Source organism: Nematostella vectensis, chromosome 9 (assembly GCF_932526225.1).
Source record: "Nematostella vectensis chromosome 9, jaNemVect1.1, whole genome shotgun sequence".
NCBI classification, from domain to species: domain Eukaryota; kingdom Metazoa; phylum Cnidaria; class Anthozoa; order Actiniaria; family Edwardsiidae; genus Nematostella; species Nematostella vectensis.
The window spans coordinates 13,495,731-13,520,461 of record NC_064042.1 but is presented as its reverse complement, the minus strand read 5'-3'; the positions used below and the strand labels follow the sequence as shown (position 1 = coordinate 13,520,461).

Sequence of the window (24,731 nt, the reverse complement as noted above, 5' to 3'; positions counted from 1 at the left end):
CTTTTTTGCAACTTATTTTCAACGCTTTACTGTAGATAACTAAAGATAAGTATCTGCTAAATAAAAATTACTATCTGCTACTGGAAGTGCTTTCGCTTGAAAAAGTTTTTCACAATAAATTATCATTTGGTGCTTGAAAAGGAAAAGTGTAGAACAGCGTAAATATTAATGCTCTTGAACGTAAATTTAAAAGAGCGCTTAAAATTGTGAAAGCCAGAAGAGTAAAACATTTACAAAATAGTCCTGACAGGTTTTTTTTTTCCAAAGCATTACAGGATCAGCGAAGGGCGGGAAAACGCGCGCCACATTGCTAGGGAATTTTCGCGCCATTTTTATCACAAGTGTAAGACGGCGCATTTTTTTTTTTTTTTTTTTACAAAATAAAAGCCTTGAGCAATTCATCAATTCATCGCCTGTGTCTCGAAAGTAATCGCAAGGCAAGCTGCGATGGAAGGATAAAAATTGGATAAAATTCTAGCGGAAAAATTCCGCGTTATACTGTGACTAAAGATGGTGCCGAGTTGAGTTAGGAGCCTTGCCGTAGTCCTTGTTTCGCGGCAGCTAGATGTTGGTCTTGATTGACAGCAGCTGAACGGCTAAGGCGCTGTGCTCGGGCAACTGGAAGAGCTTCGGCAGCTTGACGACGCTTCTTACGTGAGAGACGGATACAAACCTACAATGAAAAAAGCATTTACGTAAGACATACTTCTTAGCTTCACCAAAAGGGCTTATTCCGTAAGGTTACAATGGGGATTTCTAGGCGCGTATCTAGCAGCGCGCTCCAACTATACCCTCGCTCTCATCATAGCTTATCCTCAAGATGGCGAAGGGTGTTGCGAGTAAAAAGAAAAGGCAAGAGTGCGAAGGGTGCAATCGGGTACCAGGCTAAAACCTGAATGCGCCCGCGTTGAAAATTTACCTGGCAGCGGCTGACCCTGCTGAGTAGATTGCCAGCTTTGAGCGTCTCGGATTGTTGTGTTTGGAATGGCGTGTTGACGGTGGCGAGCCAGAAGCTGTATTTGTTAGCATAATAATGACAAGTGCCACGGCCGTGACACTCGGTAAAGGGATTGGGCCTAAAGCTCTCTAAGCAGGAACCGGAAGAGCCCAGTGATTGGCCGGTACCACTACCTCCCGCGCCTGTGTGCTGCGAATCAAAAATACACACGCTGTTAATGTCAAGAGTTCTTGTTACAAAATGCTGCACTCCACATCTGCAAGTTGGCAAGGTCTAATGAACTGTAACATGGCTAGAAGCTATTTTGATTGATAGAATAAGCCCCAGTCAGGCACTAGAAACTCTACCCTACGTAATACCGTAATACCGTAGACCGGAGATTCGTGCCCTCTTCGAAATTCATTCCTTTGCTTTTATAACCGAGAGAATGGATTATTTTTGAATATTTATGACACAGTTTTATTTGTAACAAGGTTAGTTAAAACGGACCTCAACAGTCTTTGATTTGCATTACGCGTAGTGTCGATTTCTACTCTAACATACACGTTAAGACTCTAAGAATTCAAGGAACTTATGCTAACCGAAACTTAAAAGTGAAAATGTATGACTGGTTAGCTGAAGGAGGTTATATTTGGGAGGTTCTCGAGAAGGGTTCAAAGACCCCACTTACCATAAGGAAACTATAGCCGCTCCACAAGCTACTCCAGCCTCCTGGGCACGTTGGTAAGGTCGTGCTTTGAGTGGACGGCCATGACGGGACCGTGTGACTCACAGACCGTGCACCTAGAGATGTAAGGCTCCACCGCGGACGCTTGAATGGGCATCATCGGGACCTGGTTATCGGTTGAAAGCCAGTAGCTGAAAGGATATGATGACTGTTAGGGTGTGATCGGGAGAAGGGTGGAGAGGGGGAACCTGGTTATCGGTTGAAAGCCAGTAGCTAAAAGGATATGATGACTGTTAGGGTGTGATGGGAAGAAGGGTTAAGGGCAAGGAGACCCTAATTATCAGTCGAGTGTCGAGTGTCAGTTATTTAGGGAGATGGTGATTCTTAGGGTGTGATGGAGAATAGGGTTAAAGTGCGAACATTTTTTAGGGCCGAGAAAGATCTTATCGTTCTACATTCACAGCAAGCTTTTAAAAAACACACAAATACGCATATATTGTCATTGACGTTCTTCATTGACGGAAAAACAATGTGAAAAAATGGAAAACAAAACTAAGTTATGCATTCTGGGTAAATCAAGTAGTATTTTAATTTTTTTTTATTGAGGTGAACAATAATAAATCAATGCTGTTTGAGTGTATCGGCTAGCCCGCTTTAATTACCTGTAGTCGTTTCTGGAAGCATAGTTGCATTTGCCAAAGATATTACAATAGAGGTAGGGCATAGTGGTGAATCGTTTGAGACACGAGCCGGCTTGACCAAGATCCTGACCGTGGGACACGTCGTGCCCTTGCACGTAGAGAAGACTGTAACCATCCCACAACTTGTCATAGGTGGGCGGACATTCCGGTGGAGTTGTCGTCTGACTGTGTTTCACGATGTAAAAGCCGACCTTTGAAAAAATAAGATTAGGAAACTAAGTACAATACATTATGCAGTACCTACATTCAGCGGCCACCTGAGGGCCGGCCTCTCTTACGTGGCCAATTCACCTGATTGCAAAAAGTTTGGCTACCCCAATTACCCTCGTTTTCAGTCACACGAGCAGCTTGTTGTTTTCTTTTCCGAGTCGCCGATGGTTTTTGACGGCGGAAGCCACTTCGCAGTTACGGAGGCCGTTAGACCGCTAACCAATGAGAGATTGCCGAAAGCACCAAAGGGCGTCAAGAAAGCAGACAAGAGATACATACGCACGTACGCATTTAATCAACAACAACGCAAAGCTAAGAAACAATTCGAACTTTATTCAATTGCTGGCTTTGTTTTTATCGATATTTTCTTGGTAACAGTAGCTAAGAAGGCGATCAACCTTGATGTTGTTTTTGTTGTGATCTATCTAAAGCTGTGGCAGATTGGAAGAATTCAAAAGTCATGATTGACTACCACCAAACAACAGCTGTAACCTGATAACCAGAGTGCACGTCTGACTAGAAACGAGTGTAATAATCACTGAAGCATATATCACGATTAAGCCCTCTGCAAACAGTACCAACTTCGGCCAGCTCAATTGTCATTAGGCAATGGGAATGATTGGGAACTACTTCACAGAGTCTCAAATGGCTGGAGGGCGGCCGTAAATCTTTGTGGACAGCAGGAACAGGACAAACGTTTCAAACTGGACAAACCAGTCAGAAACATACATTGAAATACATCTGCCTCGCAAGTTTTCAAAAATACTAAGGCGGCTGATAAGCTAATAATCGTTCTACATTGTTCGTTTTTTTTTTTACTTATAATCGCATTCGTCTTGCCGCGTGACGCAAAGGCGGGAGGGAACAACCGTCTATATATGTCGATGTGTCTCCCTACCTTTGTAATGCCATCACCAGGGGGTCCTGGAGGTCCAGGTTGTCCAGGAACACCATCATCCCCAGGAAGACCTTCCTTACCCTTGTTACCAGAAAGACCAGGCTTGCCAGGGGGGCCTCTGACCACAGACGGGATGCCTGGATCTCCTCTGATACCAGGTGGGCCAGAAATTGTTCCGGGGGGACCTGTAACGATGAATAATAAATTTAAGGGCCCACGAAAACGACTCCCCCTTGCGCTTAAAAGGCCATCAATGGGGCCTCTCACGGTAAATTAAAAAATAACTGAATCATTAGATAACCCATTCCATGTAGGTCAAATTCTATAACCAAAAACGCTGTGTTGTCTCGTTATTCGCCAATTTTTTAGCTCTCAAATGCGGCACTTTTCACTAACCCCATTCTCTCCTTACTTCCCCGTGCCCCTTTCTCAGATCTACCCCCATTCTCTCCTTACTACCCGTGCCCCTTTCTCAGATCTACCCCCATTCTCTCCTTACTGCCCGTGCCCCTTTCTCTGATCTACCCTCATTCTCTCTTTACTGCCCGTGCCCCTTTCTCTAAATCCCGCTTCTGCCTCTGGGGACCTCATCTCCACCTTACAAGTTGAAGGCTTTGACCGCCTTTCGGAAAGTGACATTGCTAACAAGATAAACAGTGTCTTCCTGGAACCAATGCTCCCCTTCAAAAGGCTTGAGTCTCTTCCAATCCCAGACAAAGTCACTGTCTCGATGACTGTCTCTGAGCCTGCTGTGCTCACCGCTTTATCTGATTTGCACCACCGGAAGGCGGCCGGACCTGATGGTGTGCCGAATTGGCTTCTTAAAGACTACGCTGATATACTCGCTAGTCCTGTCACCTCTGTCCTCAACAGCAGTTTTGCCGAGCAAGGTCTTCCCTCGGCGTGGAAAATGGCAGACGTAGTTCCCGTCCCGAAGGAGAAACCCGTAACATGCGTCGCTAAACATCTTCGCCCCATCTCTTTGCCGCCTACACTGTCCAAACTTGCTGAAGGTTTCATTGTCAGTCGCCACATCGCTCCAGCCGTTTTGGTTAAAATAGACCCGACCAATATGGCGGCATTCCAAAGTCATCAACCCTTGACGCTCTCACCTCCATGATCCACCATTGGGCCCAAGCCACTGACGGCACCGGTGCCGCTGTGAGAGTAGTGCTTTTCGACTACCGGAAAGCCTTTGACCTTATCGACCACGATCTACTTGTACGCAAGATCTTTGAGCTGGACATCCCACGGGCCGTTGCACTCTGGGTGGTGAATTTCTTAACGGATAGACAACAACGCGTCAAGATGTCACCAGACCGCCTGTCTGAGTGGGGTCCTGTCCCCGCTGGAGTTCCACAAGGGACCAAATTAGGCCCCTGGTTATTTATCCTTATGATAAATGACCTAAGGGTTCCTGGAGCTAAGACCTGGAAGTACGTCGACGATACAACCGTTGCCAACGTCGTGCCGCGAGGCGTGCTGGGTGATGTGCAATCCGCAGTTCAATTAGTGGCTGATTGGTCGAACCAACAGAATATGGAACTGAATGCTGACAAGTGTTAGGTCATGACGATTGATTTTAAGAAAAACAAACATGTTTTCAGGCCGGTCACCTTTAAGGGAAAGGAACTGCCTGTAGTCAAATCTGCTAAAATCTTAGGGATGACTCTATCTGATGATCTCACTTGGAACAATCACGTAACTGAGAGTATTAAGAAAGCGAATAAGAGATTGTATTTCTTAGTCCTTCTTAAAAGGGCTGGTCTGATATCTAGCGATATTGTAAATATATATTGTACCATGATTAGACCTGTACTAGAATACTGTTCAATTGTCTATCACAACGCTCTTCCAAAATATCTATCTGATGACACTGAGCGTGTCCAGAAAAGAGCTCTCTGCATTATAGCTCCTGATCTCTCCTATCAAGAGTGTCTTGCGAACTTTGATCTGAACAGCTTAAGTGAGAGACGCTCAGCAAGCTGTATCAAAGTTTTCAATGACATTTTGAATAACGATGATCACAAGCTTAGATCTCTAATGCCCCCCAAACACCTGGGCTTGTATAACACCCGAAAAAAGCGTCAATTCGACCACCCGCGCTATTGTACAAACAGGTATAAGAACTCGTTCATCCCGGCAATGTGCTGCAAGGCAGACCTTATGTAAATAGTCGATTTTCAACTTTTAGATCAGTTTTACCCCCATTCTCTCCTTACTTCCCGTGCCCATTTCTCAGATCTAACCCCATTCTCTCCTTACTACCCGTGTCCGTGCCCCATTCTCTACTTACTGCCCGTACCCCTTTCTCTGATCTACCCTTATTCTCTCCTTACTCCCGTGCTCTTTTCTCTGATCTACCCCCATTTTCTCCTTACTGTCCGTGCCCCTTTCTCAGACCTACCCCCATTCTCTCCTTACTTCCCATGCCCCTTTCTCAGATCTAACCCCATTTTCTCCTTACTGTCCGTGCCCCTTTCTCAGATCTACCCCCATTCTCTCCTTACTCCCGTGCTCCTTTCTCTGATCTACCCCCATGTTCTCCTTACTGTCCGTGCCCCTTTCTCAGATCTACCCCCATTCTCTCCTTACTCCCCGTTTCTGCCCCATTCTCAGATCTACCCCCTTATCCTCCGCGTACGCACCTGTCGCTCCTCTCTCCCCAGGTGGACCCTGGGGGCCAGGAAAGCCGGCTTCGCCAGGTTCACCCTTTTCTCCCTTGGTTCCTGCATTGATAGAAGCTTCACCACGGTCTCCCTGTTGACCGCCAGACCCGAGATCTCCTCGTGGGCCTGGGTTACCATCATTGCCACTGTCCCCCTAAATAGACAAAGTCACATTAGACACTGAATACACAAAAAAGGTAAAGGGAGATTGCAGTCCCACATTTGCATTGAAACAATTTGCAAGATCTTTATCATCACCCCTTAACAAACAACAGCCATAACAAACAACTCCTGAATACAAAAGCATTTCCTGAATACAAAAGCATCTTTATCATCACCCCTTAACAAACAACAGCCATAACAAACAACTCCTGAATACAAAAGCATTTTGGGCAAATGTTTTGGCTGATTGTCTTTTGTATTTGGAAACGACCCGACGCACAGGCCGCTGCATTTCCGCCAAAACATGCCCGTTTGAGCCTCTCTTTGTTGTAAAACCACAGGCCTCCCAATTAAACGCGAAAAGGTCTATTGTTGGCTTTCTTAGTTTTCTGGATGAATCAGAGAGTTTGCTGCTTAAAGCTGAATTCGTTGTTGTGCGAACTCGGCGAATCCAAAATCCTTGTCTCATTTGGGAATAGCGCGTAGTCAGACATGTTAATGCCTGGTTTTGATTGGTGGGTTTGAGTGACTACATCGCGCTATTCCCAAACGAAGAAAGGAAATTTTGGATTCTTGGAGGTCGAGGTATATTTAGCAAAAGAGTTTATTGATACGGGTAAGGGGGATACGAAAATAAGTTTTTTGACCTAAGCGAGGAATAAATATCGCTTAATTCTTTACCAAATTTAAGCCCATTATAACCACGCATCTCGATTTTGCATAGTCGAATCCCAGTTTTTTTGGGGCAAACTTTCACAAAATCGGAATAATACAACAAGCACTGTAGATAACATAACTTTGCTAAAAGCTAAAATAAAATATGACGGATGAATTTAATAAAATAATATCATAAAAATAGACTATGAAGCTGGTTTGTAGCATGAGCTAGATAACAAGGACGTGAGGGCAGTAGGTTATAACTCTGGACCGAAAAAATCTTTGAAATTTTATATATTTCTTACAGATGCAGAAAAAATATGCTTATATCATACGGTAATCTATTAACTGTTTATGGTTCTGGCATCCATGGGGTTGTTTATCTATCGTCTTTATTTAAACCAATAATTAGTACCCATAAGCACTATTTTGTCTAAGAACTGCCACTTGACACGCTTTCTTTCTTTTTTATTAAGGGTGTAAACCGGGAATGTCTTGACGAGAAATTGACGGAATACCCTTAAAGAATGTAAATCATCCACTCCTTTGTTATTGTTTATCATTTAAAAAAAAAACAGTGTTATAATATTATTTGTTTTGGGCCCCCTGTGGCCCCTTATTTATCTTATGGGCCCCCCGAGGATAGGGCTCCTCGTTGTCTTATGTTGTAGTTTTTTCACTCGGTAGATTTGATTTTGTAGAGCTTTATTGTAAAAGAAACAACCGAATTTTGAAGTAAACACCTTTTATTACATGGTGTCAGAAGTGGGAAGTATTATGATAGTCATAGTCATGATCTCCCTCCTTTACAAGTTGGAGATAAGGTGCGTATCCGTCCAAACCGGGAGGCTGAGTGGAGGAAAGCAGAAGTATTGCCCCGATCGTACTTATTAGGATTAGGAGATGAGCGTGGGCGTGTCTTCAGGAGAAATCGACGACAAATCATTTCAACACCTAATGATCAATCGATGAGCACAAGTCCTTTTGTTATACCAGCCATTCCTCAACTACCACCAGAAAGTACCAACAACCCCACACAGTTAAGCAATAATGTGACAGCATCGCCTACACCACCAAAGTCTTCTGAGAGGCAACACGAGACGACACCGATGAGCACAGCATCTGGCAGGGTTATCAAAAAACCACAAAGACTTATTGAACATTGTTAAGAACATTTATTGAACACTTAACCTAACACTTTGTTGAGAAGGGAGATGTTATAATATTATTTGTTTTGGGCCCCCTGTGGCCCCTTATTTATCTTATGGGCCCCCCGAGGATAGGGCTCCTCGTTGTCTTATGTTGTAGTTTTTTCACTCGGTAGATTTGATTTTGTAGAGCTTTATTGTAAAAGAAACAACCGAATTTTGAAGTAAACACCTTTTATTACAAACAGGGATTTATTCGCAAGGAAACTTCAAAATAACAGTGTGCGAATGAAGTCTGATATGTTATTGAGGATATTTGATTGAAAATATCTTGGTTACTTGCTTGAATTAGCCGATGGTAATAGATGCTTTGTGTGACTCGCCATTGAGCGGTAGCATAAAATGGCGGCATGATTGGCCTTCTTAAAGTTCAATTAAGCTCGCTGGCGATAACGTACCTTTGGGACCCTTGATACCAGGGTCGCCTTGAACTCCGGGGAGGCCCTTTTCTCCAGGAGGTCCGTCCATGCCCTTAGGACCAGGAATATCAATACCAGGAGAGCCCGGCTGTCCTTTAGGACCGAGTGGTCCCGTGTCGCCTTTCTTGCCCATTGCTCCGTTCATGCCAATGATGCCTGAGTAGAGAGCAGAGTGTGAGTTGAATGTGCTAACAGTTTTTATAGCAATTGTAACTACTAGCTAGAACCAATAACAGGATACTGTAGTACAGTGGAACCCCGCTAACTCGAGCTCACATAAGAATATCAAACAACACAAATAAAACAACGACGCATACATGTCACGCATCACGGTAACTATTATCTTATACATGGTATACATGCTATCATCTTGTACATGAGTTTCACGACAGTCACGCATTGTTTCATGTTGTGTTACCTGGAGCACCAGGAGAGCCTTGGCTTCTAGGAGGTCCTGCCTCGCCGAGGGGCCCATACTGTTGAGCCCCTGGAAGACCCTTAGCACCTGGAGGTCCCAGATCACCAGTGTCCCCACAAGATCCAGGAAAGCCGATTGTACCAGGTGCGCCTTGTTTGCCTTTGGGGCCAGGAACTCCACCCTTTGGGTAACAAGCAGTTAAATATAAGACAAACAATGGCTGTACGGGGGGGGGGGGGGGGGTCCCTGCAGGTTTCACGAGTTTCCAAAATCGGAAATCGCGTTTCACAATAAACTGATAAACTGACGACAAGGACCTTTACTCAGAAATCAGGATTCACGATTTTTAAAGAGCATAGATTCACGCTAATCAAATTTCGTCAACAACGAAGGTAGCAATCACGGTTTTCAATATGTCCTATTCACGATTTACAATAAACAAAAACGGCCGTTCACGGATCACGGAAATAACCCTTACCGCCCCCTGGACAAAGTATTTCCTTGTGGCCAGGCACAAATTGGTATTAGTATAATATTTGTTCTTGTGTCGAGGCCAAAAAAATAAGCAATAGGTTTCAAAATAATGTTAACCTTGTGCTTAAGCCTATCAGTACAAACAGAACAAGAAAGGTGTAATATTTGCTTACCGTTCCTCTTTCTCCAGGAAGACCAGGTGACCCCTCGGGTCCGGGCTGACCACGTGGTCCCTGGAAACACACACACCATTACCGACTGACCAGGAAGAAGTAAATTGCATTAGCTAAACAAATCTACTTCAGACAATGTGTAATTTAATCCCTCCTCCAATAAAATGTCCGATTTAAATCACCAAAGTGTAAAATGATGAGAGAAAAGCTATATTTTTCTAAAAACATGGATAAAGATGCTAAGGTGGCGCGCATATATTCTAAGAAAAATCATCCATTTCCCATACGAGTATTTATCTCTATTTTTTTTCAAATACAGATAAAAGAAATACTGTAAATTATGAGTTCATTGCAAAGCAATCATGATTGATTGCAGAATAATTAAGTCAATCGAAGGTCGAAGTTAAAAGGAAAAAGGACCATAGTACAAAAACAAAATGGAGACCTGAAAATATGCTGTAATAAATACATGGGAAGAAGAATCACGCCTTTGAAGTATGATATCCTGTTAGGCCGATCTTGTAAAATATCAACAAAAACAAATTACTTTGCATTTCGGATCAAGAGATATTTACATTATTGTATTAGGTATACATCTTCACATGCAGGCTTTCTGTATTTATCTATGTTAGTAGCTTAAATTGCTTCTTACCATATTCCCCTCAGGTCCAGGCGGACCAGCATCACCCTGCTCGCCAGTCACACCCTGTACAGAAAGACGATAATCATTAACATGCACCTATCATAACATAAGATAAAACATATTAATATTCACTATTATTCCATAAGCGAAACACTATTAAAATGCACCTTTTATACTAGAGAAATCAGTAATTTAAGTACCTCATATTAATTTAGTCATCAATAGATAGAAGAAACTTCTTGCGGATCATATTAGATGTACTTACACCAAATCCTTTTGGCCCTCGGACACCATCATTGCCACTGTCCCCCTAAATAGACAAAGTCACATTAGACACTGAATACACAAAAAAGGTAAAGGGAGATTGCAGTCCCACATTTGCATTGAAACAATTTGCAAGATCTTTATCATCACCCCTTAGAGACCCTATCACCCCTTAAGTGACCCCACCCATTTAACCCACCACCCCTTAGTGACCCAACCCATTAAACCCACCATCCCTTAGTGACCCCACCCATTTAACCCACCACCTCTTAGTGACCCCACCCATTTAACCCACCACCCCTTAGTGACCCCACCCATTAAACCCACCACCCCTTAGTGACCCCACCCGTTGAACCCACAAACCCTTTGTGACCCCATCCATTTAACCTACCATCCTTTAGTGACCCCATCCATTCAACCTATGTACCATCCTTTAGTGACCCCACCAATTGAGCTTATCGCCCCTTTGTGACCCCACCCTTTTTAATCCACTACCCGTTGGTGACTTCACCCATTTAACCCAAAATCCCTCAGTGACTCCACCCATTTAACCCACAACCCGTTGATGACTCCACCCATTTAACCCACCACCCGTTGATGACTCCACCCATTTAACCCATCACCCGTTGATGACTCCACCCATTTTAACTCACCATCCCGCAGTGACTCCACCCATTTAACTCACCACCTGTTAGTGACCCCACCCATTTAAACCACCATCCACCACCCTTTTGATTACACTTATTCTATTTACTTACTTGCATTCCTTTCTCTCCTGCAGGACCTGGCTCGCCCTTCATTCCAGCTGAACCACGTCGGCCAGGAGGACCAGGCTGATCAGGTGTATTTCCCTGCAAACCTTTCTCACCTTTTGCGCCCTAAACAAGTGTGGAATGGACACAGAATCAGATTACAGCTATCACATGGTAAGACACTATTCCAATAATATTGGTTATCACTAAAAACTGACCAGATCACTTGACCAGAACACTTACCACATTGCCTTTCGGTCCTTGATCTCCCTGCAAAATCATAATAGAAAGAAAATACTAAATAATGACTTGTCAGCTAACCTACTGGTCTGTTGCTCTGGAATTTGCTAAACAGAGGGTTTTATGAGGTCGGAGGGAGCAAACCTACCAGTCTGTTGCCCTGTGAATTTCTAAACAGAGGGTTTTATGATGTCAGAGGGGTGGGGGGGGGGGGGGGGAAGTAGGGTACCCATAATGTGTTCCATCATGGTAACATGTGAAAATCAAGCTTTATTAATAAAGCAGTGGTTTTGCCTATGATTGGTGAGATACCTGGCTTATGCAGTGTGTTGCCACTGTGTTATCTTAAAACACCAAGCACCCCACCCCCACCCCCCCAAAAAAAACTTTTAAAATAAAGCCTGTGTGTAAGCATGGACTTGACCCCAGTGACCTATTACTACATACATGGACAATTAACCCTGGATTTGGAGGTTTTTTTCTTTTGTTTTATTTCTTAAAAGAACTAAGGAAAAGATGAAGCCACCCCAGTCTGTTATTCTCATTGGTTTACCGCATCTCCTGTCTTTCCCTCCACTTCAAGGGTTCCTGGGTCTCCTGGCTCTCCCTGAATAACACAGAAAAAAATGATTAATGAATGGAAATATTAATGAATATGAAAAAAATGGTAAGGTATTAGGTGTTAAGACTCACCAATTCGCCCTTGTTTCCTTCCATTGCAGCAGGACCAGGGTCTCCCTGTGGAAAAGTATAGAACACAGGTAGCCCAAGAAATCCATTTGGACCTCCTTCAATCATGGTATCATATCAGCTTCAAAATATTTCTATTGCGTTTTGCAATAGAAAATCAGTTAGGGACTGCTGATAGGGTACACATGACTAAGAAAGTTCAAATGCATTGCATGGGCTACCTGTGAATACCACTACAACTTTTTTAACAGCCACATCACAATAAAGTTAAACAGATTGTCAACAATCATAGACCAGCCAAAATTCGGTGGCAAGCTAAAATTATGCACTACCAGCCACTCACAAATAGAAATAAATAGATCACGAAAAAACATTCCCATTAAATCCTTCCAGGGAACACCCTTAACGATCACCATCGTTATCACCACCACTGCCATCAGTATGACAGTCGCTACTATCTTCATCCACATATGGTTTGTCATCTGTATGTTCACCTGTGGTCCTTTGTTTCCAGCAGGCCCTTCTTCAGCCTGCAAACAACAAGGAGGTCATCAAAGTAATCAGTTAACAATACTTACTGTTATCAATCAGTGCATTACACTTTATAATAATTTTAGGATGATAAACAGGATTATAATTTAAGTGTTGACAGTATTTCAGTAGGAGATCTCGTCGGGGAATGGAAACAACATGAAAAGCATCAATATATAAAACATATGATAGAAGCTTAAACTTTTGTCAAATTCCTGTCTGGGGGAGGAGCGGGACAAGGGGGTTGTTGGACGAGGGGGCAGGACCCCAGGATGGTGGTTATGACCCACCTGCATGCCTCTTGGTCCTGGTACACCCTGAGGACAGCAGCAAGAGAATGTTAGTACATAGGGCTCCAGTGAGTGCCCCAGTGACCTCCCCAGTATGCCGGCTGGAGCCAAGTACTCCTGGTAGGGTCACCCATGCCGGACATGTCAAAAGGTAGGGGCTAGGCAAAGAGTGATCCCTTGGGACTCCAGGTTTAGGGTTGGGCATGGGGCTAGCTCCCCCACTCCACAGGCCTATGTGTGGACTTTAGTTGAGTCACCAGTGGCAGTACGAACAACTCTAGTGAAAGCCTCAATGAGGAAGTTAGAGTTGAGAGGAATAGTCTACTAAGGCCTAAGGCACAAATTAGAATTGAAGCATGGAATCTCTGCACCATGTATGAAAAGCGGCCCTATTTCCCACTAAGGAAGATGGGGATAAGTAAAGTAAGGAAGTACATAGGGCTCTAAATGTGTGACCCTACAATATCTTGCCAACTATGTTTTACTGAAATCTAACCTGGTATCCTGGGTTGCCTTGGATTCCTTGTGGTCCCTGAGAAAGATAAGCAAATGAAACTTAGCGTATTTGTTAAGAAAAGCTTCAAAGAACCTGTACTAGATACATCAATAGATTAAAGGTCATTTTATTTTAATAAACTTGGATTGTTATTCAAGTTATTCTGTATTATTTCAACTGTGTTTGACCTTCCAAAATGACTGTTCAGCATTTTAGTGCCACTTCAAACACAATAAAACACTGATGAATGATTGTCATATGTAATAAAACACCAATGAATTATTGTCGTATGTAATAAAACACTAATGAATGATTGTCGTATGTAATAAAACACTAATGATTGTCTAATGATTGTTGTATGCTAAGCTAGGATTTAAGAGTCATACCGGTGGACCAACAGGACCACGGCGACCTGGTCCTCCCTGCAAACAAGCAAAACAAAGATTAGTAAGACAAATCTGGAAAAAAGTAGATAACAAAAAGATTCAAGCTGTCCATAGGAAATAAATAGATATTTACATTGTTCTATATAAACCTGAGGCAAAGATCATGCTTTACATTTCTTCTAGGTTCAAACTTTAAGGCCAATAAGTTTCTTATACCATTTGGTAGTTGGTTAAAAAGAGATGGTACTGAACCCTGGAATAAACCTTTTTGCTTAAAAAAAATGGGGGAAATCAAGGATATCTCACCGGTTGTCCTTTTTGTATATTTCTTGTATCAAAATCCCCTCTGTACGACTCGCCCTGTCAAAAGAAATAAACAAGTCTCAGTGATGAGTAGGTGTAGCTTATGACAAAAGATAACAAGAATCATTATCATTATTTGTAAAGGCAGCAGTATGAACAACATCTCTTGATCCACATTACTATTACCTAGTCATTAAGCAGATTCCATGTAGCAGAATCATTAAATAATCATCATCATTCTTCATTAACCTCTCAAAATTGCAACCAACATTTTTATAAAAATACTGTCATTATAAAGTTGGTATTATCAACACCATCATCATGGCACCATCATCACCGGCAACTTAATGAGCAGCAACAATATTGGCAGCAACATCAGCTACATCAGTAGCCACAGCACAATCATTATCACTTTCACCATCATCATTACCACCGACATCATCATCACCATTATCATCACCACCACCATCATCATTACCACCAACATCATCATCACCACCACCACCATCATCACCATTATCATCACCACCACCATCATCATTACCACCGACATCATCATCACCATTATCATCACCACCACCATCATCATTACCATCACCATCATTATCACCACTATCAACATCATCAATACCATCATCACTACCATTATCACCAACATCATCACTACCATCATCACCACCATCAACATCACTACCATCATCACTACCATCATCATTATCACCACCACCATCATCACCACCATCAACATCACTACCATCATCACCACCATCATCATCACCACCATCATCACCACCATCAACATCACTACCATCATCACCACCATCATCATCACTACCATCATCATTATCACCATCATCATTATCACTACCATTATCACCAACATCATCACCACCATCATCATCACCACCATCATCATTATCACCACCATCATCATCACCACCACCACCATCATCATTATCACCATCATCATCACCATTATCATCACCACCACCATCACTACCATCACCATCATTATCACCACTATCAACATCATCAATACCATCATCACTACCATTATCACCAACATCATCACTACCATCATCACCACCATCATCATCACTACCATCATCACCACCATCATCATCATCACCACCATCATCATCACTACCATCATCATTATCACCACCATCATCATCACTACCATCATCACCACCATCATCATCATCACCACCATCATCATCACTACCATCATCATTATCACCATTATCAGCAACAGCAGAAGAAGCTACATCAGCATCAGCATCTTGAGCATCTACTTTTCTGGCACCCCTGAACTACAGTATTAACATGCTGCTGTATGAGTTACCTCTTCTGCTTTCAGTCCAGGTCGACCAGGATCTCCAGGGTTCCCAGGAAGCCCGTTTCCACCAGGAAGACCACCTTCACCCTGCACAAACAAAAATATGCAAGCTTATTGGGGATAACTTATTTACCCATGAACAAGAATACTCTTGTTTTAATCCAAAATAACTTTCAAAATCAGAATGCATGGAACAAAAATGTTGTGTGCAGCTCTAAGCAAATCAATTTGTACATTAAAATTTACCATGTTTGTCAAAAATGCAATTTTACATGTTTCACTAGAATTCATTTTTGTGATTTTCTTTTTTTTTTCTATAATGAGCCTTGAAAGTCTAAGTGTATCTTGAACAAAAATAGATAAAAGGCTACTGCCACTTGCCCTGCTTCCGTTGCATCCGCACAAGCCATAGAATCCCTTAGGTCCTTGGATACCAGGGATACCCTGTAAAAATTAAAAATCGACAGCTATTAATAAAATATAACTTAAATTGTTTAACATTATCATCATCATTGTATGCAAAGACTTCTTCTGACTCATCATGTCAAACCATTGAAAAGGTTAATTCATATTTTTTTTTGTAAATCAGTATTACACTAAGTAATTTTGTAATTGACTTTCATATATTTTCATGCAAATAATAAATTGTGAATTTATGAAGCAACTCGGTTATGAAATTTCACAATTTGCGCAAATATTTTTCCAAAAAAAAAAAAACACTTTTCCATGGCAGTGGGCAAAATAATGCTTTAATTTGGATACCTACAGGGATAGCATTGATTCCAGGAAAACCAGGGACTCCAGTCATGCCAGGGTCACCAGCAGGCCCTGTAGGTCCTTGTACACCAGCTTCACCCTGTTGGCAATAACGGACTGAGTTTCTGTAGGATAATATTGAGATTCATCTCTTTTATCATCATTGTAGTAGTAGAGTAGTTCAGGGCCATAAGTTAGAAAACTGCTTTATGGCTTTCAATCCCCTGCAAGCGATGCCTGCGTGGGAGGTTACTTTACGTCTATGATGGACATAAATATAAAGATTGAAATTGAAAAAGAGACCCTCATAATGGGCCAATTTTGCCTAAAAAAATTCAAATATGTTTTCCCTTCTTTTATGGCAGGTGTACAGTAAGCATAGTTTTATTGGTAGTTTCCTGGTATTACGGAGCACAAGCACCAAAAACACAATGGAACAAGAGCCAAAAACAAAGACCTTAGAACGAGACAATGAAATAGAGAACAAAGGCATTGAGCACCAAAAACAAAGCTCTCCACAATACCAAGGAATACCAGTAGTTTCGTTTTATTGGTTTTTAAAAGACTTGTAGTACTTACAGTTTATATCATTGTTGTTGTTAGCATAGAACACCTAAACAGACTTGGCACTTTAAAAAACTCTTTTATATCACCCTTTACATACCTTGACTCCTTTTGGTCCCCGCAAACCATCTTTACCAGCCAGTCCCTGGAAAATAAAAGCAATTAAAAAGACACCAGGCTTGATGTACAGCCATCTTTTTATTATGTACCTTTATTACACTTAATTTTCACATCACTTTAATTTCACGAATTTTGCGATTTTAAAAGATTCGCGAAAATAAAGTGACACAAAAATTAAGTCTCACATTAATCTTAAACGCCACTATAACCAAAGAAGTGACAAGAAACCGTATAGGCTTCGAAGACTCAATGAAATAAATGTCACTTTAAACAAAACTTTATGATAATAGTTTAGTGTGAGGATGAAAAATTCCATTGATCAGCTAATTCATTATCTGTTAATCTTTATTCACTCAGACGACTTTGCTAAAGGACGTCTTCGTTAACATACCCCGGAAATAAGTCTACATTAAAACGACTACCATTTCTAATTCAATTTTTTAACATTGGCATTTCTTGAAATTATTTTAGAATAAGAAACTTACAAATTCACAGTTACGTATACATGTTTAATGCTTTTCCGTCCGTTTATATTGGAAATATAATATTCTACACAAACTTACAGTGAATTCCACAGAAGTTAGGTAAGCTATAAATCGTAAAAGGACCGCGTGAATTTTTAGGTTATTGTTCAAAATTCCTTCGACTAGAGCTCTTGAATTGCCACCTTGAGCTGGTTATTATACCCTGGGCTTTGCTAGCCATTTGTGAACGCTAAACTCAATCGAGCCCTATGGCATTCGAAGACTAGCACACACCTACTAAACCATCAAGAAACCCCGCTTTCAACACAAAATACTAAACCCAAAGAGCTTCCCAGCGTAACTTTGGTATTGCAATAGGTTTAAATGGTGTTTTGTAAACGTGAAAGGCAAAAGTGAACTAGAAGCGTGGCGAAGTTACGAAATCTGCCGAGTGTTACGTGGTGCGGAAATTTGCAACAGGCTTGAAAAATTACCCAAAACGCAATAAATACGGCACAAATTTACGCAGTTAACAAACAAAGAACTCTCAAATGGTGAATGAATGTCTATTTAGATGGGGTTGTCCCTATCTTACCTTGAATTTTGAGGTTTTTCTCGGGCGATTTCAACACAGACTGGAAGAGTGCCGAATCGAGCGAAGGAACGCAAGCAACGAGGGGCGCGGTGCTGAAATTGTAAATGTTGAGCCCGCAATGAGCCAGTCACGTGATTATTACGTTTTCTATTTTTAGAGGTGGGACTTGCAAAGGCATAAAAAACACCATAAAACAAACATTCACGAATTCACACAAAAAAGATGCGACAAATAAAAAATGCGTTCAAAAACACGAAAAAAGCTCTTAATAAACAGGAGTAAACAGGACGGGTAAACAGTACAAGAAAATTCGAAAATTCTAATCGCAGACGGGGGGCCGGGGGGGGGGGGGTTCTAGTCTAGACTAATACTCGGAAAGACAATCTTTCTAGGAGGAGGGGGGGGGACTAGCGACATTCCAGAGATTATAATCGAGCAAGTTAACTGACTGCAAAAACAAACAGAGTAGGTGAAACATCTGTTACCTCTCCATCAGATATTTAAATGGTTTGCACAGCCTAGCTGAAATAGGCGAGAATTTGATCTAATATGCAATTCAATCTTGGCTACGGCTGGAAGCGTGGTATGTTGGTGTTATCTCAAATTGTCTAAACCATAATCCTAGATAACCAGATACAATTTAATTGCATAAAAAATAAAGGTATAACAGTGCCACATAAATAATGCGACAATCTAAATCCATAATCCCTTGAGGGGCTCATTCCCAGCTCCTTTCGCTCCTTTCTACGCTATTATCAACAGCGAACAATGGTCGATAATTATGCGGCTCTTTCCTGTATTACAACGCTCTAGAAGCTACATTTGTACCTAAGTAAAAAATACACCCAAAGTGAGCTTTTCAAGCTACACCCATTTAACTCACCACCTGTTAGTGACCCCACCCATTTAAACCACCATCCACCACCCTTTTGATTACACTTATTCTATTTACTTACTTGCATTCCTTTCTCTCCTGCAGGACCTGGCTCGCCCTTCATTCCAGCTGAACCACGTCGGCCAGGAGGACCAGGCTGATCAGGTGTATTTCCCTGCAAACCTTTCTCACCTTTTGCGCCCTAAACAAGTGTGGAATGGACACAGAATCAGATTACAGCTATCACATGGTAAGACACTATTCCAATAATATTGGTTATCACTAAAAACTGACCAGATCACTTGACCAGAACACTTACCACATTGCCTTTCGGTCCTTGATCTCCCTGCAAAATCATAATAGAAAGAAAATACTAAATAATGACTTGTCAGCTAACCTACTGGTCTGTTGCTCTGGAATTTGCTAAACAGAGGGTTTTATGAGGTCGGAGGGAGCAAACCTACCAGTCTGTTGCCCTGTGAATTTCTAAACAGAGGGTTTTATGATGTCAGAGGGGTGGGGGGGGGGGGAAGTAGGGTACCCATAATGTGTTCCATCATGGTAACATGTGAAAATCAAGCTTTATTAATAAAGCAGTGGTTTTGCCTATGATTGGTGAGATACCTGGCTTATGCAGTGTGTTGCCACTGTGTTATCTTAAAACACCAAGCACCCCACCCCCACCCCCCCAAAAAAACTTTTAAAATAAAGCCTGTGTGTAAGCATGGACTTGACCCCAGTGACCTATTACTACATACATGGACAATTAACCCTGGATTTGGAGGTTTTTTTCTTTTGTTTTATTTCTTAAAAGAACTAAGGAAAAGATGAAGCCACCCCAGTCTGTTATTCTCATTGGTTTACCGCATCTCCTGTCTTTCCCTCCACTTCAAGGGTTCCTGGGTCTCCTGGCTCTCCCTGCTCGCCCTGAATAACACAGAAAAAAATGATTAATGAATGGAAATATTAATGAATATGAAAAAAATGGTAAGGTATTAGGTGTTAAGACTCACCAATTCGCCCTTGTTTCCTTCCATTGCAGCAGGACCAGGGTCTCCCTGTGGAAAAGTATAGAACACAGGTAGCCCAAGAAATCCATTTGGACCTCCTTCAATCATGGTATCATATCAGCTTCAAAATATTTCTATTGCGTTTTGCAATAGAAAATCAGTTAGGGACTGCTGATAGGGTACACATGACTAAGAAAGTTCAAATGCATTGCATGGGCTACCTGTGAATACCACTACAACTTTTTTAACAGCCACATCACAATAAAGTTAAACAGATTGTCAAGAATCATAGACCAGCCAAAATTCGGTGGCAAGCTAAAATTATGCACTACCAGCCACTCACAAATAGAAATAAATAGATCACGAAAAAACATTCCCATTAAATCCTTCCAGGGAACACCCTTAACGATCACCATCGTTATCACCACCACTGCCATCAGTATGACAGTCGCTACTATCTTCATCCACATATGGTTTGTCATCTGTGTATTCACCTGTGGTCCTTTGTTTCCAGCAGGCCCTTCTTCACCCTGCAAACAACAAGGAGGTCATCAAAGTAATCAGTTAACAATACTTACTGTTATCAATCAGTGCATTACACTTTATAATAATTTTAGGATGATAAACAGGATTATAATTTAAGTGTTGACAGTATTTCAGGAGGAGATCTCGTCGGGGAATGGAAACAACATGAAAAGCATCAATATATAAAACATATGATAGAAGCTTAAACTTTTGTCAAATTCCTGTCTGGGGGAGGAGCGGGACAAGGGGGTTGTTGGACGAGGGGGCAGGACCCCAGGATGGTGGTTATGACCCACCTGCATGCCTCTTGGTCCTGGTACACCCTGAGGACAGCAGCAAGAGAATGTTAGTACATAGGGCTCCAGTGAGTGCCCCAGTGACCTCCCCAGTATGCCGGCTGGAGCCAAGTACTCCTGGTAGGGTCACCCATGCCAGACATGTCAAAAGGTAGGGGCTAGGCAAAGAGTGATCCCTTGGGACTCCAGGTTTAGGGTTGGGCATGGGGCTAGCTCCCCCACTCCACAGGCCTATGTGTGGACTTTAGTTGAGTCACCAGTGGCAGTACGAACAACTCTAGTGAAAGCCTCAATGAGGAAGTTAGAGTTGAGAGGAATAGTCTACTAAGGCCTAAGGCACAAATTAGGATTGAAGCATGGAATCTCTGCACCATGTATGAAAAGCGGCCCTATTTCCCACTAAGGAAGATGGGGATAAGTAAAGTAAGGAAGTACATAGGGCTCTAAATGTGTGACCCTACAATATCTTGCCAACTATGTTTTACTGAAATCTAACCTGGTATCCTGGGTTGCCTTGGATTCCTTGTGGTCCCTGAGGAAGATAAGCAAATGAAACTTAGCGTATTTGTTAAGAAAAGCTTCAAAGAACCTGTACTAGATACATCAATAGATTAAAGGTCATTTTATTTTAATAAACTTGGATTGTTATTCAAGTTATTCTGTATTATTTCAACTGTGTTTGACCTTCCAAAATGACTGTTCAGCATTTTAGTGCCACTTCAAACACAATAAAACACTGATGAATGATTGTCATATGTAATAAAACACCAATGAATTATTGTCGTATGTAATAAAACACTAATGAATGATTGTCGTATGTAATAAAACACTAATGATTGTCTAATGATTGTTGTATGCTAAGCTAGGATTTAAGAGTCATACCGGTGGACCAACAGGACCACGGCGACCTGGTCCTCCCTGCAAACAAGCAAAACAAAGATTAGTAAGACAAATCTGGAAAAAAGTAGATAACAAAAAGATTCAAGCTGTCCATAGGAAATAAATATATATTTACATTGTTCTATATAAACCTGAGGCAAAGATCATGCTTTACATTTCTTCTAGGTTCAAACTTTAAGGCCAATAAGTTTCTTATACCATTTGGTAGTTGGTTAAAAAGAGATGGTACTGAACCCTGGAATAAACCTTTTTGCTTAAAAAAAATGGGGGAAATCAAGGATATCTCACCGGTTGTCCTTTTTGTATATTTCTTGTATCAAAATCCCCTCTGTACGGCTCGCCCTGTCAAAAGAAATAAACAAGTCTCAGTGATGAGTAAGTAAGTGTAGCTTATGACAAAAGATAACAAGAATCATTATCATTATTTGTAAAGGCAGCAGTATGAACAACATCTCTTGATCCACATTACTATTACCTAGTCATTAAGCAGATTCCATGTAGCAGAATCATTAAATAATCATCATCATTCTTCATTAACCTCTCAAAATTGCAACCAACATTTTTATAAAAATACTGTCATTATAAAGTTGGTATTATCAACACCATCATCATGGCACCATCATCACCGGCAACTTAATGAGCAGCAACAATATTGGCAGCAACATCAGCTACATCAGTAGCCACAGCACAATCATTATCACTTTCACCATCATCATTACCACCGACATCATCATCACCATTATCATCACCACCACCATCATCATTACCACCAACATCATCATCACCACCACCACCATCATCACCATTATCATCACCACCACCATCATCATTACCACCGACATCATCATCACCATTATCATCACCACCACCATCATCATTACCATCACCATCATTATCACCACTATCAACATCATCAATACCATCATCACTACCATTATCACCAACATCATCACTACCATCCATCATCACTACCATCATCATTATCACCACCACCATCATCACCACCATCAACATCACTACCATCATCACCACCATCATCATCACCACCATCATCACCACCATCAACATCACTACCATCATCACCACCATCATCATCACTACCATCATCATTATCACCATCATCATCATCCTAAACAAGTGTGGAATGGACACAGAATCAGATTACAGCTATCACATGGTAAGACACTATTCCAATAATATTGGTTATCACTAAAAACTGACCAGATCACTTGACCAGAACACTTACCACATTGCCTTTCGGTCCTTGATCTCCCTGCAAAATCATAATAGAAAGAAAATACTAAATAATGACTTGTCAGCTAACCTACTGGTCTGTTGCTCTGGAATTTGCTAAACAGAGGGTTTTATGAGGTCGGAGGGAGCAAACCTACCAGTCTGTTGCCCTGTGAATTTCTAAACAGAGGGTTTTATGATGTCAGAGGGGTGGGGGGGGGGGGGGGGGAAGTAGGGTACCCATAATGTGTTCCATCATGGTAACATGTGAAAATCAAGCTTTATTAATAAAGCAGTGGTTTTGCCTATGATTGGTGAGATACCTGGCTTATGCAGTGTGTTGCCACTGTGTTATCTTAAAACACCAAGCACCCCACCCCCACCCCCCAAAAAAAACTTTTAAAATAAAGCCTGTGTGTAAGCATGGACTTGACCCCAGTGACCTATTACTACATACATGGACAATTAACCCTGGATTTGGAGGTTTTTTTCTTTTGTTTTATTTCTTAAAAGAACTAAGGAAAAGATGAAGCCACCCCAGTCTGTTATTCTCATTGGTTTACCGCATCTCCTGTCTTTCCCTCCACTTCAAGGGTTCCTGGGTCTCCTGGCTCTCCCTGCTCGCCCTGAATAACACAGAAAAAAATGATTAATGAATGGAAATATTAATGAATATGAAAAAAATGGTAAGGTATTAGGTGTTAAGACTCACCAATTCGCCCTTGTTTCCTTCCATTGCAGCAGGACCAGGGTCTCCCTGTGGAAAAGTATAGAACACAGGTAGCCCAAGAAATCCATTTGGACCTCCTTCAATCATGGTATCATATCAGCTTCAAAATATTTCTATTGCGTTTTGCAATAGAAAATCAGTTAGGGACTGCTGATAGGGTACACATGACTAAGAAAGTTCAAATGCATTGCATGGGCTACCTGTGAATACCACTACAACTTTTTTAACAGCCACATCACAATAAAGTTAAACAGATTGTCAAGAATCATAGACCAGCCAAAATTCGGTGGCAAGCTAAAATTATGCACTACCAGCCACTCACAAATAGAAATGAATAGATCACGAAAAAACATTCCCATTAAATCCTTCCAGGGAACACCCTTAACGATCACCATCGTTATCACCACCACTGCCATCAGTATGACAGTCGCTACTATCTTCATCCACATATGGTTTGTCATCTGTGTATTCACCTGTGGTCCTTTGTTTCCAGCAGGCCCTTCTTCACCCTGCAAACAACAAGGAGGTCATCAAAGTAATCAGTTAACAATACTTACTGTTATCAATCAGTGCATTACACTTTATAATAATTTTAGGATGATAAACAGGATTATAATTTAAGTGTTGACAGTATTTCAGGAGGAGATCTCGTCGGGGAATGGAAACAACATGAAAAGCATCAATATATAAAACATATGATAGAAGCTTAAACTTTTGTCAAATTCCTGTCTGGGGGAGGAGCGGGACAAGGGGGTTGTTGGACGAGGGGGCAGGACCCCAGGATGGTGGTTATGACCCACCTGCATGCCTCTTGGTCCTGGTACACCCTGAGGACAGCAGCAAGAGAATGTTAGTACATAGGGCTCCAGTGAGTGCCCCAGTGACCTCCCCAGTATGCCGGCTGGAGCCAAGTACTCCTGGTAGGGTCACCCATGCCAGACATGTCAAAAGGTAGGGGCTAGGCAAAGAGTGATCCCTTGGGACTCCAGGTTTAGGGTTGGGCATGGGGCTAGCTCCCCCACTCCACAGGCCTATGTGTGGACTTTAGTTGAGTCACCAGTGGCAGTACGAACAACTCTAGTGAAAGCCTCAATGAGGAAGTTAGAGTTGAGAGGA

General features: G+C 41.8%; 3 protein-coding genes across 3 annotated transcripts in view; all 3 read right to left on the bottom strand.

Moving 5' to 3' along the window:
• LOC5505434 (profilin) overlaps window positions 1-11,401 on the bottom strand; it is a 106,971-nt gene extending 95,570 nt beyond the window's left edge. Inside the window, exon 1 of the mRNA XM_048731964.1 lies at window positions 11,280-11,401. The gene's annotated coding sequence lies outside the window, so the exon portion shown is untranslated. The remainder of the gene's footprint in view (window positions 1-11,279) is intronic.
• On the bottom strand, window positions 527-4,073 carry LOC116613199 (collagen alpha-2(IV) chain-like). The gene is made up of 6 exons (XM_048732916.1): window positions 3,977-4,073; window positions 3,435-3,619; window positions 2,288-2,517; window positions 1,735-1,816; window positions 920-1,147; window positions 527-673 (listed from the first exon to the last, which is right to left on the bottom strand). Exons 1-6 carry the CDS (start codon window positions 4,071-4,073, stop codon window positions 527-529), a joined length of 969 nt encoding a protein of 322 aa, XP_048588873.1.
• LOC116609797 (collagen alpha-1(I) chain-like) overlaps window positions 6,167-24,731 on the bottom strand; it is a 41,661-nt gene continuing 23,096 nt past the window's right edge. Inside the window, exons 19-40 of the mRNA XM_048731960.1 lie at window positions 24,416-24,442; window positions 24,089-24,124; window positions 23,598-23,642; window positions 23,449-23,511; window positions 22,899-22,925; window positions 21,941-21,994; window positions 21,635-21,670; window positions 21,249-21,284; window positions 20,753-20,779; window positions 20,426-20,461; window positions 19,935-19,979; window positions 19,786-19,848; window positions 19,241-19,267; window positions 14,213-14,266; window positions 13,907-13,942; window positions 13,521-13,556; window positions 13,025-13,051; window positions 12,698-12,733; window positions 9,615-9,674; window positions 8,968-9,148; window positions 8,529-8,705; window positions 6,167-6,257 (exon numbers count right to left, since the gene is read on the bottom strand). Coding sequence (XP_048587917.1) covers window positions 6,241-6,257; window positions 8,529-8,705; window positions 8,968-9,148; window positions 9,615-9,674; window positions 12,698-12,733; window positions 13,025-13,051; window positions 13,521-13,556; window positions 13,907-13,942; window positions 14,213-14,266; window positions 19,241-19,267; window positions 19,786-19,848; window positions 19,935-19,979; window positions 20,426-20,461; window positions 20,753-20,779; window positions 21,249-21,284; window positions 21,635-21,670; window positions 21,941-21,994; window positions 22,899-22,925; window positions 23,449-23,511; window positions 23,598-23,642; window positions 24,089-24,124; window positions 24,416-24,442 — 1,146 coding nt within the window. The 3' untranslated portion in view covers window positions 6,167-6,240. The remainder of the gene's footprint in view (window positions 6,258-8,528; window positions 8,706-8,967; window positions 9,149-9,614; window positions 9,675-12,697; window positions 12,734-13,024; window positions 13,052-13,520; window positions 13,557-13,906; window positions 13,943-14,212; window positions 14,267-19,240; window positions 19,268-19,785; window positions 19,849-19,934; window positions 19,980-20,425; window positions 20,462-20,752; window positions 20,780-21,248; window positions 21,285-21,634; window positions 21,671-21,940; window positions 21,995-22,898; window positions 22,926-23,448; window positions 23,512-23,597; window positions 23,643-24,088; window positions 24,125-24,415; window positions 24,443-24,731) is intronic.

Bases quoted from the DNA above. Each gene is read 5' to 3' on its own strand.
- LOC116613199 (XM_048732916.1), bottom strand. From the start codon at position 4,073: ATGTCACTTTCCGAAAGGCGGTCAAAGCCTTCAACTTGTAAGGTGGAG. The intron at 3,620-3,976 runs GTAAAGAGAGAA...TCATCGTTACAG, and splicing joins TAGAGAAAGGGGCACGGGCA to GTCCCCCCGGAACAATTTCT. The intron at 1,148-1,734 runs GTCTGTGAGTCA...TTTGATTCGCAG, and splicing joins CTTACATCTCTAGGTGCACG to CACACAGGCGCGGGAGGTAG.